Consider the following 15965-nt stretch of genomic DNA (forward strand, 5'->3'; position numbering starts at 1 on the left):
GACCAAGTCTCCAAATATAGTCCCATATATTTGTATGGGACTGGGTACTGGGAGTTAGGACTTCAACATATGAATTTTGGCGGACACAATTCAGCCATAACAGTGTGGTTAGCCATATATTACAGATAAGAAAACTGAGATTAGAGGTGTCAAATAAGATGCCCTGATTACACTTGTCATGAAAAGCAGAACTGGGATCTCTGTGATTCCAAGCAAAGTCCGTTCTCTTTCTATGAAAGTATGTTATGTACCTGACCCTTGTATGTACTGGGGTCTTTCAGGTAGAGGGTAAAAAGAGAAGATGACTCAGCCTACTGGATGTGGACCCAATATCCACAAAGTAAGAGATGCCCTTGAATTAAGCTCCACACATCTTTGGACTAGAGGTTCACAGTCAAGGGTGATTTTGCCCCCTTGAGGGATATATAGCATCTCTGGATACATTTTTGGTTGTCACAGCTGAGGGTGTGCTGCTGGCATCTCGTGGGTAGATGTCAGGAACGCTGCTAAATATCCTGCAGTGCACAGGAAAGCCTCCTACAACCATGAATGATCTGGCCCCAAACGTCAACAGCTGTGACGTTGAGAAGCCCTACATCAGAGTAAGGCAATTTGGTCGTTAAATCAGGACTAAAGGGACGGGAAATTATATAGGCCTCTTTTGAAAAGATAGGGTTCTGTCATGACCATTTCGGGGCGTGATGCATATTTCTTTCCCCAGACCAGCCTGGCTGGTATAGCCATGGTGGCAGCAGGGCAAAAATGGGAACTACATGATTCAAACTTAATTCTGGTTTTATATAAATGTCCTGTGCCTCTCACACCTGATCCTTCTAGATAAAAAGTTTGGGTGAGAGTAGGGAATGAACGGAAAAAGGGGCAACATTATAGTTACCACAAAGGGGCACTCAGGTATTGTGGAGGCGGAGGAAGAGCAACAACCCAGCACCCAGGGTTGCACAGGGGAGGAAGGGGCATTAAGGACCCATGTATTTCAGAGCTGCCTCTGGAGACTTCCTCCCCAAGGGAAACATTCTGGTGCAGCTCCCTCAAACTCCTGCAGGAGTCTTCAGTTTAACTGACTGCTGGGTCTGCCAGCCCCAGCTAAGCAGCTCTGACCACCCTTCCCCTTAACCTTACTGAGAGATCTATCAGGAGAAGCAGGGGATGATCACACACACCCCTCTGGATGTCATTTGACTCCTAATCTCAGTCATTCCATGGGATGGACTAAGGTCATGCCACCATGCTGGTGGCATGGACAAACAAGAAAACTGGATTGACTGCACTTAGCAAACCCTCCAAAACAAGGACTAGGCTGTTTTTGTGACTGAACTGGGAACTTGAAGGCTGACCTGCTAGCATCCTCAAACTGTGTTCTCTGACTGGTGTTGGGACCACCTGACAGGCCTGCCAGTTGTAAAGATTTTCTTTCCATGGGCTCCATTTACGGTCTTGAGATTGTACTTCTTGGGTGGGAGCCACGCATTAACGTGTCTCTCTCCTGAAAACACGGACTTGCACCTCCGGGTGGTAAGCTTTCAGCATCCTGGATCCTCCAACACCCCAAAGAGAAGGGCTTAACTCTGAGGCAACAACATCCGTAACAGGGCCTTCAGCTTTGCCTGTTATCTCAGGGGCTGTAGGGCAAGGACATTCGGGCTGTTATCTAGGGACACATTCTAGTTGACTACCCTGCTTGCTGGGATGGGACAAGGGGAACCGGGCTCAGTGACTCTTGCCTCTTTTACAAATCTTCGATGCCCTCCCCATCTTCCCTCCTACTTTTCTAATTTCAATCCCATCCTTCACTCCTGACATCTCTCACTCTTTGGTTAACACCTCAGACACCACTCCACCCAACTATCTTCATTGCTATGAAGGTTTATTTTTTTGTCTACTTTTATGCTCTTTATTTCAGTTGTTTCTCAGCAAGGCATGATACATATACATAGACTTGTCTGCCAACCAGAACTGAACTCATTAGTTTTTAATGTATCATGTTGCTATCAATTTGATCAAGAATATAGGATTATTGATTTATGAGCATAACTTGTGATATAAGGGCTTATACCTGACTTTATCCTCCATCTTCTTGAAATTATTATACTGCTCCTGATGATGATAATGAGTTTTGAAAGTTATTTACTGAGTACTAAATATGTTCTGGGTAATTTATATATAGTTTCTAATTTTTTAAGACAAGATGGAGAGATTGTGGCTAAAGGAGAAAATAAGTAAATTGCCTAAGGTCATGGAACTGGTAAGCATCGGAGCCTGCATTGTCATCAAGGGCTGTCTAAATATGAAGCTTTTGCTTTATCTGTTATATCACCCTCCCTTTGTTGGTGTGTTTAGAAAGTCACTAAGCCATAAAGGTAACTGGAAGTCACGTTTAAAGCCGAAACCTTGACAAATCCAGGGCACCTCTTCAAAAACGCTCACCTGAATTTTGTTGTAAGTACAAGGCCATTCCAAACTGTTTCTTCTTTTCATAAATAATCCACTTAAGGGGACTTTTAAAATTACTTCTTAACAACTTAAAGGTGAAAGTAAACATTTTTGACATGTATCGTCTCACACACATTTTCTACAGAGACTGAACATTTTGGTCAATTTTTCACTCAGTGTGCAGACAGTAAGGATTGCTCGTCTGTGTTTTGCTGCCCTCTTAAATGTTCCCTTAATAGTAGGTTATGCCATCTGATGGGCAATCTGCCTTTGCACCATTTTGCTTGTCATGTTGTTTCCCTAATGTTAAGTTGCTGAGACTAGAAAAGGGCTCACGGAGGTTACACAGCTCAGCTCAAGAGAATGCCTGTCCTTTTTTCTTTTGTTTTTCTTTTCTTGTTCTTTTTTCCTTGTTTTTATTTTTACCTTTTATTAACTTCCCATTACAGCTATGCCCTCCCTCGTCTTTCCTTACACACTCACTGGGGACAATACAACAAGAAATGCAAATATTCATTTTTTTTCCCTCCTAGTGTCCATTTTTTATGGCTGATTAAAACTAGCTGAAGAGAAGAGAATAAGCAGAGAGAGCACCAAAGAATGGTTTTTCTCTGTCTGGTTGTAAATATCTGTTCTGCTAAGGAACTGGAGCTACTACCACCAAAACAAAGAGTTAAGTATATTTTTTTCAGATAAAACTCTGTGTATGCCTGTAAATGTGTGTACTACAGATAACATTCCCCTGTCATGTCCTCAGTAATGTCTGATTATATCTCCTGAGGTCATGTCCACACTTTATCAGACTTTATATTTGATGATGAAATGATTATTTGTTGTTTTAGGAATACACTCTTTTTGTAGCTCTAACACAACAATCTCTCAGTTTTGCATAAGATGTGTCTCCTATGGCATAATAGTACATTTAAAATGGTCTCTTTTATTTTTGGAATTACAGGGTCACTTTTTAATTCCTGAATTGTATAGCTCAGCATAAATATCAGCAAATGGTACAAAACAAGTGGTATTTTTAATACAAGAGAAATATCTGTCTTCTGGAAAACTATACTTCCTATCTACACAGTCTATCTTGTTCAAACCATGGTCATAATTAAAATTAACTCTAAAATCTTCAAGTAGGAGAAACTGCTTTAATTTAAGCAATTCCAGGAAAAATGGACCCAGTTAACTTCCACCTCTAAAAATAAAACCACTTAATGCTTTGTTACAACTTATTATTAGAAATTCACTTGCATTCACTCTTTAATAAAGCACCTTTCATATTACTCCTGTTTATAGAAAAAAAACTTCATGTACTGTGTGTGTACTTTGACACAAGTAACTTTTTCTTAAAAAACTGTCCAAAATGGTTTCTACATATTAAGTGCCACTTCATTCAGCACTATTTTTTATAAATTGTTAGTCTCTGTAAATTACACTTTAAAAGTTGCCCACTGCTCTGAAGACAGACACAACTTTATTAATGAATCAGGAAATGACTTCCAAGTATCTTTCACAATTTAGGCAGTTGAAAGTATTCTTTTCTACCCACTCCCAAGGTCTTAGAGAACACTATTTTAGAATACTACTGGACCGATTCTTCACATCTCATCTAAACAAACAAAAAATTATGCTAAGAACAGCACATTTTGAATCCAGCTTCCTTTTTTGTTCATGAAAATACATACCAAAAGTTACTTCCCTCTAATTACTCATAAGGGTGAATTTTTGTCAAATCTTCACAGAAATGTGAATAGCGTACCTTTATTTTTTATTACAGTTGACTTAGCTTTCCACATAAACATGAATGTAAATTTTTATTTCAAAGAAGGCAACTGAAAAAAGAAAACCATAGCCAGAACCACTGGGCAAATAATGTTATACTGTTAACAGTTGTTTCTAATATATACCCCTGAAACAGAACTACATTAATATTAGATTATCAACCTGTTTTCTCCCCTCAAGCAAGACTTTTTTTCTTGCTAAGAAGTTATCGCTCAGGTTCTGGTTAGCTTTTTTCTTTTATTTTTTTGAATTCTAGGAAGTTTGGTTTTTACAGAAATAAATTCTCCTAGATGATAACACTGAGCATCTTTGCTACTTATTGAATAGTTATAAGTTCACATGAGAAAGATTTGGATTCAGATGTTTCAGCTAATGTTACAGAATTTTATTAATGCTTTGATGTTTTAGTAATGTTTTACACAGCTTTAGTAATGTAGAGTTTAGTAATGTTAAGGGTTTTCCCTTAAGACTTTAGGAGCTACATGTAGTTTTTTCCTGGGGGGGGGGTCACCTTCTTTATCTTCTTTGTTGTCATCTGAATAATCCACTAAGTTCACCATGCTGCTATCGTTTGGGTTACCTGCTCCACTAGCATCACTAGCAGAATGGAATGAAGTAAATTCGGAGCCACCCAAAGATGTTTTGGGGGGAAGATCTGCCTTGTCTTCATTTTCTTTTGCTTTTTCAGTCTCCACAGATTTATCACAATGATCTTGAAAATCACTTTCTGATGATGACATACCTGCTTTTCCTTCCTCTATATTTTCTTTAAAACTCTTCTCTTCCTTGTGCTTCAAGACACTGGCACCTCTGCAAAATATCTTACTATACTGTACAGGATACAAATTCTTCCATAGTTGATTGTTCCGGTATTTCTGTTCTTCATATTTAATCTTCAATCCTTTGAATGTCTGAACATATTCAATTGACTCAAGTGTTTCATAAAACTCTTCAACTATATGTGCAACAAGAGACGTGATATTTTCCTCTCTTATGAATTCAAACAGCTCAATAATAGCTGAATTCAACATATTGTAGTGAGTTCCATTATCCAGAAGGGCATTTACAACTGGCTTAAAAAGGTTTCCCTCGATGATGTAAAAATTACAAAGTTCATCTTTAAGGCCAATCATCCTTCTCATAAAGCGAAGAGCACACAAGACCAGGAAAGTGTGCTTTGAATTCAACAAGATCAAGACTCTTCTTAGCAAGTCTTTTCTCAAAATATAGGTTTTTATGTAATACGTGTGACGTTGCACACAAAATGTGAGCAGCTCTAAAATTAAGGCAAGCAGCTCTGCTGTTTGGTAATTATTGAAGCAATTTTTGTTGTTTTTGTCAGATCCAACTATATTATCCTCTTCACATGTATCTTCTGAAGTAGCTGACAAAAGTGGTGCTGTGAAGTTATGTATACAATGTCTATAGAAGAAATTTAGAAATTCACTTCTTTTACATTTTCTATGTGTTGGCAGCATGTTGTCTGGATCAAGTAGAGCACGAAGAAGTCTCATTAAATGAACAGCACCTCCTAGCTCAGAGTCAGTATCACAGATCATTTTTTCAATTATTAAATTAGTGAAAAGTTTGCCATCTTCACTTTGCTGGGCTTCGTCCATCATAAATCTTTGGACAATGAATGGAGTATACTTCACTAGATCACCAAGTATATCAGTAGCAGCTAACCTTATTTGCAAATCATCCATGCCCATTACAATTTTAAGAGCAGGAAGAATTCCCAATTCTGTCAGTGTTGTGAATAGTGCACACCTGCTTTCAGAACGTAATAGATGAGAAAATACACAGAATTCCTTTAAAAAAAATACCAGGTCACGCCGTTTATCATCATCTGTGGTCTCATCCCTCATCTGTGCAAAAACTTCAGCCAAATACTCGTCATCTTCCTGCAACATGTTGACTAGCTCAACCTTGTTAAAAAAAATAAAACTTGTAAGATTAGGAAGAATATTGTCTTGAAACTTGGATGGTATAGGCAAAAGGATGTCGTGAATGTACTGTACCCTGTATGTCTGATGTATTTTTTGTCGAATTTCACTGTCTGTTATTGGTATAACTTCCCTGAAGTGTGCATTTTGGGTTAAGAATTCCCTATGCCTTTTTGGCTGAGCCAAAGCAGGGTCATATTCAAGGCATCCCACCACATCCATGATACACTCATCAGAAAACAGGATCTCAAACAGAGATGTATTGTCGAGGAATAAGATTCCTTTAATAATTTCATGCAAATGGTATAAGCCTTCAGTATACTCTAGGTTCTCACAAGTGTGGAACAACTGCAGTAGTTTTTGAATATAGTCCTCCCTTTCCAAGAGCAGAGCCAGGAGTTCTTTATCCATAGGTGAGGTGAGACTCAAGGTAACTAAGTCAACAATCTCTCCAAGTTTATCGAGTTCGCAGTTTGGCAGGTCGAGCAGTTCACTGGTTTTTGGTGAGTCATCACCCTCTTTGGCTTCTGATTCATCCATGATGTCATGTATAGTTTCGACACATGGGACTTTACTGTGAACCTGGCAAATGGCTTTCCAGACCTTATGACAAATTGCCGTGTCCTGGAAATGTATCGCTGTACCACGGTTCTCAGCCTCAAACCAAAAAATTAACGTTCCATCTTTCTCATAGTACATGTCTGGATTTATCTTTGACTCCAAGATCAGTGAGTCATCGGACTTGGATCTAACTAGCAGAAACATGGCCTGGGTCCCCTCCTCATAAGTGGATGAGATGTACCCTGTGTCTAGAATGACCCACTGTTGTTCATCTTTCAGGGTGTAGACTTTTACGTAGCGCTGGTTGCCCACCATGGTGACCTCGGGTCTCTTCACACCAGCCCTGGTCTTGGCGCTGGTCCCCGCTTCTGTTATGCCCCGACTCAGTGACGGCTGGCTCTGTGGTGGCAGCGACAGTAGTTGAGGTGGCTAGTAGGGAAAATCATAATTAGAACATGGTGGATAAATAATGGCCACAGGGACCCCGGCAGCTCCTCAGTTCAACAGGGTTTCCCCGGAGTCCCACTACTCACTCACATCCCTGGAGCCCCTCCTTCCATGCTGTGATTGAAGCAGTGAGTCACTGAGCCTTCTCGCTGCTGTCTAGGAAAGACTCTATTATGTCATGATTCTTATGATTCCCCCAGGATTCTACCCAAAAGGAACGTTCTACACTTAAGGCGAGATGCCACCAAGCGTACCAATGGAGGCTTAGGAATGCGAGCAAAGGGCACTGCTCTTTCCATAAAAGGTTTTGTCCCTGAGAAACATTTTCACTCATCAAGTGTGTGCGGATGGAGACTTAGGACCCTAGACAAAAGAAAGCTTAATCACTCATGTCCTGAGCAAGTCAACACCGAACACCGTGTGTCAAAGAAAGACACTTCCCCCCACAAGCCCTGCTCCCCCCAACTCTGACCCTCTCCCCAAAGAAGCAGGAACAAGTGTACTGTAGACCATTACCAATGATTAGAGATCTGTAGGTAGGCCTTCTCTAAAAGGCTTAGCCAATGTCAGTATCACTAACTTACCCATCCTTGGGAGAGGATATTGTTCTAAGAGGGAGTTGGCAACTCCTTTACTCTGTTCAGCTCAGGCTAAAGCTCTATCTTTCAGCACAACAGGGAAAACATTTCCTCAAATTTTCCCAATTCTATAACCACACTCTTTATTGCTAGGGAAGGAGTGGGCCAGAGGGAAACTCAGTTGAAATTAGCCAAAAGTGAGTACTGAATACCACAGATCAATTGTTTTATTTCTTTTCTTAATAATTATGGTAGTAATAGCAATGACAATAACTAAGGAATGATAACTTGACTGCTTATTATAAAGAAAGGTAATAATATCATTGACCAAATATAATAATTTAGCGCTTATGTTCAAGACACTGTGACAAGGACTTTTATATATTTTCTTACTTAATTTTAATAATAACCTAGTGAAATAGGAGTACTAAGTGTCCTTCAGAAAACAAACTGAGAGAAGTTAAATAAATTGCCAAAGATCATATGACTAATAATTTGAGGAACTCTGAACACATGTCTTTCTGATTACAAAATTGGTTTTCTCAGCCATTGAAGTATGCTATCCCCTGCTTTTCCTGGCCTTCATTACACTTTATTTTACATTCCTTCCATCTGTATAATTTGTAATCAACATAAAATTATCAAGAGAAGATGAAAGTCACGCACTTCCTCCTTTAGATCCACATCTGTGTACAGCCAGTGGAAAAATAGAAGCTTGTATATGGCAATTCTGTTAAATATAATTTTAATAGTAACCAAGTTGATTTTTGATGTAGCAGCAACTTCTGCAGTTTTCTTAAAAAACAATTTTTTTCCCCCAAAACATTAACCCTGTTATTGCAAAGGAGAAACTGAGAATTGGGCCGCATCAAGCACATTTGGACTTGAAGAGTCCTATTTGTAACAATCACTTCACTTTACATAGCATTGGAGATGTGCGACCATTCTCAAGTAGAGCACAGAAAAACTCTTCCACACACCTCTCTTGAAATGTAGCCTCCAGGAGGTTACTGTACAGGAATATTCCCTGGGACAGTACAGTCAGGGCTCTTTGGGAATTGAATGCAAATGACAATCATTTCATGAGAAAATTTAAATCAGTGCCAGGATACTGCTGGTTTAGAAACATTTACAAATTATAAATAATACTTAAACATAAGAACTCATAAATGACTAATACAAAATTTGGCATGTGTGCTAGTTAAAAGCTCCCGTCTTATTTCAATAAAAGAGAATATGCAAATATATAATAACAATAATGACATGCATGCTAATGGTCCAATTTTTTTCTCTGCTGTTAAAGTTTCTACTAGCATCAATTATAATACTGTCAAGTGTCTGAATATGCCCTCGGTTCCATTCTGAGAGGCATTCAGCACAAATCTATGTGTTCTCGCAATTTTATCACAGGGAGTTTCCCTTATGCCAATTAAGGTCCCTTTATCTTAATTAGGTTAACTAGAATCTCTTTACAGTCTAAAAGAGCCTCAAGTCCGAATTTCTTATTGCTATTTCTGCAGTAGATTTTTCAGTTCCTGTCTTATTTGGCTTGGGAAGTAGAACAATGCCCTTTTTTTGTTTCAGTAGTTCTACCTATTTAAGATTATTATTTTTTTGGTGTTTTGTTGTTTTACAGAGAGCAGGGTAATGTGAATAAACAAATGCCATATTCTAGGAGCTGTGTAAGTCCCTTTTAAAGGTGTTATTTATTTTTTATTTAATCCTCGTACAATAATGGCCTGAGGAAGGTATTATTTCTACCATATTAAAGAGGAAAAAAACTTGAAACTCCAAAACTGAATCAAACATTTGGTTCAGACCTCTGCAGTACATGATGATGCTAGGATTTGAAAGTAGGCCTGTATAGTTCTGACTCTCCACTTTACTGTTCCCAATATGCAATGCTTTCTCTTAGGCTATGCCTAAACTGTTACAGCAGATGTTTATAATGTGGATGAAGAATGTCACCTGCCATATCAGTAAACAAAGGACGTTGTGCCATCAAGCCAGCAGCCACTGCAGCCACCCCCAACTGTGCACCCTGAGGGGTTTAGGATGGAGAAAAGCAGGATACTGACCCTAGATAGTTAAGGTGCATATCAAAGGAATGATTTCAATGAGCCCAGACTTTCGCATCTTCCCATAAATAGAAAAGCACCAAATTCCTTAACTTTAGACTTCTGGTTTTCTTTAATTAAAGGTAATCTTTTGATGTTCTGACTACTACCTGGTTTTTGTCACAAAACTCCTGTATCTCCTGGCTTCTCCCTTACCTCTTTGGAGCAGTCCCTCAGAGCTATCTGAGATGCTGCTTCCCAGGTTTAAGTCCTCAGAAAGTCCACCGAATAAAACATAATTCTCAGCTTTTAGGTTGTTTTTTTTTTCGGTCTACAATGACAATGTGATTTTTATCCCAACTATCACTGCTATTTGATGTTTCTCCTTTCTTGGGGTGGGGGTGGGGGGTGGAGGAAGGAAAATCACTGAGGCCAGTTCAGAATGAAACCAAGTGAAACCGAGTGGGGCCCTGTGAGGCTCCCAGGCACAGAGGCCTCTTTTTTGTCCCCCATTTCTTGTAGACAAGACTCCAGCCTCCATGACCTTCCCTGAGTTCCAAAGGGCAGATTGGAACAGTTGCTAATCAAGGGAGGAGCAGCCAAGAAACCACCTGAGGCAAGATTAAAGGGACCAGAGAAGCTCATCAAGATTAGGAGGCAGGACTACCTGAGACCTTGCACACACCCTAATCTTGTCAGCAACCCCACCCTTGGGAAGCACTGCTATAAAACTCCTTATCAAATCCTACTGGGTTGGGACATACAGTTTTTTGAGGCAGGAGTCTGCTGGGTCCCCCTTTGCCTGGCAAAGTAATAAAGCTATACTTTTCTACTTTGCCCCAAACTCTGTCTCTGAGATTCGATTCGGCACAGAGAAGCTGTGCTTTTGGCATCAAAAATCAAAATGGACAGACAATCTTAAAACTCTGGATTCCTCTTCTGTTTTGGATGCCTGTCTCTGTCATGCTGCCTCCCCATGACTTTAGGGTACTAAGAAGTAGGTCTTGGGGCTTCCCTGGTGGCGCAGTGGTTGAGAGTCCGCCTGCCGATGCAGGAGACACAGGTTCGTGCCCCGGTCCGGGAAGATCCCACATGCCGCGGAGCAGCTGGGCCTGTGAGCCACGGCCGCTGAGCCTGCGCATCCGGAGCCTGTGCCCCGCAATGGGAGAGGCCACAACAGTGAGAGGCCCGCGTACCAAAAAAAAAAAAAAAAAAAAGAAGTAGGTCTTGATGACTCCACCCTGAAAATAATTTTAGGTAAGGATCTTGTAACTCATCCACATTTTATGGCAACTAAGGGGTTAAATTTTATATTTCTCAGTTATTTTAGAAGAGAATAAAGAAATGAGTCACACATTTCTTAATTTTAGTTATAGGTAACTCAAACCACATGTATACATACAGAACATTTAGAAAGCTAAATATTCTATCTATAAGAGGAGAGAACATTTCATAGCGAGAAAAGCAAGGTTGTTTTTAATTTTATGAAATAACATTAAAATACAATTATTCAAATGTACCTGCTCTAAAATTTTCAACATCAAAATCATTAGTGAAAAACACACATGCTTGTTCCCTACAAGTTCTCCTTGTAACTTATTTAGTGGAGTGTTGTCCTTTTGGGCCACCATCATCTCTGATTTGGAAATCTGTAAGTCTTCTCCCCCAGCTTCTATCTTTTCCCCCAACTAGTATATTCTCAACACAATAGCCAGAGAGGATTCATTTAAAATATGCTGTTTCCTCCCACTCTTCCGCACCAAATCAACCTGTTTCCACCTCACTCAGAATAAAAGCCCAAGTTCTATCTATGGTTTATAAGGCCCAGTAAGACCTGGCCCCCTTGACGTATGTGAGCTCTTCACTTGGTAGTCTCTCTCCTTTATTCTGCCCCAGCCACACTAGCCACCTTGCGATATCTGAAGCACATCAGGCACACTCCTGCCTCAGGGCCTTTGTACCTGCCCTTTCTTCTACCTGGAACACTATTTCTCAATATCTACCTGACTTATACCTTCACCTCATTCAAAAATGTATTCAAATGCTCTTTTTTTTTTATAAAGTGGAAGTTTACTTATCTTTTATGTGTCAGTTGGACTTCCAGGTAATTGGCCCACTGGACTCCCCACAAACTCTTTTTTTTCGGCCATGCCTCGCGGCTTGTGAGATCTTAACTCCCCAACCAGGGATTGAACTCTGGGCCCCAGCAGTGAAAGTGCCAAGTCCTAACCACAGGACTGCCAGGGAATTCCCCCAAATGCTCTTTTTTTTTCTAGTGGGACCCTCCCTAACCACCTCTTTAAAACTGCAGAGACCTCCATCTCAAGTTATCCATCCGTTTTTTTTGATGTATCTTTTCTCCATAGCACTTAGCATCATCTGACTATTTTGTACTTCATTTATTCTTTTGTGTTATTTTTTTTAATTTAAAGAATTTTTTTGCAACCAGACTATCAGCTGTATGAGGGCTGTGATTTATGTTTATTTTTCTTACTGTTTATTTTTCTCACTGCCTGGCACCTGCCATAAGCCATGATACATAGTAGTTTCTCAAAATTAATTTATTGAATAAATACATAAATGAATACACATTGTTTCTAGGATGACTTCCAATAATCCATTTATTTATTCCTCACTTTGTTATATAACACCCCCTATGTACAGGCCGTATATCAAGCACTGGGGATAAAACACTGAATTTGAAATTTATTTTCAGTCCTCTTATGGAATAGATAGGTAGTTTTAACAGGAGATATTTCTAATTTACAAGATACATATGGCATTTCCCCTGCTGCCCTAATCCCATTCTTTTAGATAGTTTTGTTCTTATTGATGGTGACCAAGGAAGCAATATTCTCCTATTTAGGCTTTTAACTGCATGAAAAACTTATTTTATTGAATAAGCCACATGTTTTCCTCCATGTTCTGTCAAACATTCCTTCCCCATCTCTGGGTTAAATGTCAGGTAGAAAGTACAGCTTTTCCATCAGTAATTAGGTATCGAAAGAACCCAAATTTTCTAATATTAAAATTTCCAGTCCATTTCAAGCTTCTGTTTCGGTCATGTATTGTCCAAAGCAAGTCCATAGCCAAGACTAGAGTTTGGGAATGGGAAAGTATGTCCCACCTAGGGTGGGGATCATAGCAAAATTGCAAAGCAAAGGATGTGGGTAAAAAGAAGGGTGAAGAATTGGGACATTAAGGCAATCTTCCACAAGCTTGGATAAAACAGATATAACTCAGAACTTTAACGGGCAATGAGGGATGTGTATGATCGCCCTATTTAGAGAATGTTAGAATGTGTGGATATTTACAACTTTTTATTCTTAGCTTAAAACATCACCCTGTTGTGTGTGCATTGCAGGAGTACCAGCTATTATCTTCCCAATGCTGAGAGGTAAGAACAACTTTAAATACTTTCTTGGATCCATAGGCAGTTTCTATTAGCAGTAGCACATTCTCCATTATATGCCTGGCTTCCTTGGAAGCTCTAAAATCTTTTGCTCATACAGCATGGATTTAAAGGAGGGGGAAAAGAGGGAAATGTTGTTCTCTTAGCCTCATGTAAATTTAAAACTTTTACTGTCAATGCCATGCTCTCCTCTTTTTCTTCTGTTTCAATAGTTACTTCTTAGACTCCTTTTGAGTTTTGTTTCAAATTCCATAATTCATGGATCTTCTCTTCATCTCTATCCTGATAGACCATATTATTTCCTTTTTCTAACTAGATCTTCAGCAATAACATTAGCTGTCTACTTACTAATTACCCTACAACCATGTTATATAAGTAATAGCAATGAGCATAATTTGGAGTTAAAATCTGCTCAATTTTTAGAGATAGTAACCATCTTCATTTCTTCAGTATAGTGCTATATATATTTATATTATAAAATATAAATTTTCATTTTTTAGGCAGCAGTTAATTTCAACTTAACATTGTTGACTTAATTCCATTAACATTTAAAGGCATGCCTTGGAGAGGGCAGACAGAAGAAGGATGAAGAACTACAATCCTGCAGCCTGTGGAAGGAAAACCACATTCACAGAAAGATAGACAAAATGAAAACTCAGAGGACTTTGTACCAGATGAAGGAACAACATAAAACCCCAGAAAAAAAACTAAACGAAGTGGAGATAAGTAACCTTCCAGAAAAAGAATTCAGAAGTGAATAGTGAAGATGATCCAGGACCTCTGAAAAAGAATGGAGGCAAAGATTGAGAAGATGCAAGAAATGTTTAACAAAGACCTAGAAGAATTAAAGAACAAACACCTAGAACAATTAAAGAACAAACAGAGATGAACAATACAATACCTGAAAAGAAAAATACACTAGAAGGAATCAATAGCAGAATAACTGAGGCAGAAGAAAGGATAAGTGACCTGGAAGACAGAATGGTGGAATTCACTGCCAAGGCACAGAATAAAGAGAAAAGAATGAAAAGAAATGAAGACAGCCTAAGAGACCTCTGGGAAAACATTAAATGCAACAACATTAACATTATACGGTCCCAGAAGGAGAAGAGAGAGAGAAAGGACCAGAGAAAATATTTGAAGAGATTATAGTCGAAAACTTCCCTAACATGGGAAAGGAAATAGCCACCCAAGTCCAGGAAGGGCAGAGAGTCCCAGGCAGGATAAACCCAAGGAGAAACATGCCGAGCTACACGGTAATCAAATTTAAAAAATTAAAGACAAATTACTGAAAGCAACAAGGGAAAAACGGCAAATAACATACAAGGGAACTCCCATAAGGATACGACCTGATTTCTCAGCAGAAACTCTACAAGCCAGAAGGGAGTGACACGATATATTTAAAGTGATGAAACGGAAGAACCTACAACCAAAATTACTCTACCCAGCAAGGATCTCATTCAGATTTGATGGAGAAATCAAAAGCTTTACGGACAAGCAAAACTAAGAGAATTCAGCACCACCGAACCAGCTCTACAACAAATGCTAAAGGAACTTCTCCAAGTGGGAAGCACAAGAGAAGAAAAGGACATACAAAAGCAAACCCAAAACAATTAAGAAAATGGTAATAGGAACATACATATCAATAGTTATCCTAAACGTGAATGGATTAAATGCTCCAACCAAAAGACACAGGCTTGCTGAATGGATACAAAAACAAGACCCAGGGCTTCCCTGGTGGCGCAGTGGTTGAGAGTCCGCCTGCCGATGCAGGGGACACGGGTTCATGCTCTGGTCCAGGAGGATCCCGCATGCCGCGGAGCAGCTGGGCCCGTGAGCCATGGCCGCTGAGACTGTGTGTCCGGAGCCTGTGCTCCGCAGTGGGAGAGGCCACAACAATGAGAAGCCCGCGAACCCAAAAAAATAAAAAACAAAAAACAAAAACAAGACCCATATATATGCTGTCTACAAGAGACCCACTTCAGACCTAGGGACACATTCAGACTGAGAGTGAGGGGATGGAAAAAGATATTCTATGCAAATGTAAATCAAAAGAAAGCTGAAGTACCAACACTCATATCAGATAAAATAGACTTTAAAATAAAGAATGTTACAAGAGACAAGGAAGGACACTACATAATGATCAGGGGATCAATCCAAGAAAAAGATATAACAATTGTAAATATATATGCACCCAACATAGGAGCACCTCAATACATAAGGCAACTGCTAACAGCTATAAAACGGGAAATCGACAGTAACACAATAATAGTGGGGGACATTAACACCTCACTTACACCAATGGACAGATCATTCAAAATGAAAATAAATAAGGAAACAGAAGCTTTAAATGAAACAACAGACCAGATAGATTTAATTGATATTTATAGGACATTCCATCCAAAAACAGCAGATTACACTTCTCAAGTGCACACAGAACATTCTCCAGGATAGATCACATCTTGGGTCATAAATCAAGCCTCAGTAAATTTAAGAAAATTTAAATCATATCAAGTATCTTTTCTGACCACAATGCTATGAAATTAGAAATGAATTACAGGGAAAAAAATGTTAAAAACACAAACACATGGAGACTAAACAATACGTTACTAAATAACAAAGAGATCACTGAAGAAATCAAAGAGGAAATCAAAAAATACCTAGAGACAAATGACAATGAAAACACGACGATCCAAAACCTATGGGATGCAGCAAAAGCAGTTCTAAGAGG

The 15965-nt window shown here is 39.2% G+C and overlaps 1 protein-coding gene across 1 annotated transcript in view; it reads right to left on the reverse strand.

Annotated features, from left to right (window-relative positions):
* Positions 1-394: 394 nt before the first annotated feature.
* LOC309839989 (serine/threonine-protein phosphatase 4 regulatory subunit 3B-like) overlaps positions 395-15965 on the reverse strand; it is a gene marked incomplete at both ends in the record, with an annotated part of 31467 nt that continues 15896 nt past the window's right edge. Inside the window, 3 exons of the mRNA XM_082682008.1 lie at positions 395-592; positions 1519-1640; positions 4745-7169. Coding sequence (XP_082538134.1) covers positions 395-592; positions 1519-1640; positions 4745-7169 — 2745 coding nt within the window. The remainder of the gene's footprint in view (positions 593-1518; positions 1641-4744; positions 7170-15965) is intronic.

This window comes from Grampus griseus, assembly GCF_964374135.1.
Source record: "Grampus griseus genome assembly, chromosome: X".
Taxonomy (NCBI): Eukaryota; Metazoa; Chordata; class Mammalia; order Artiodactyla; family Delphinidae; genus Grampus; species Grampus griseus.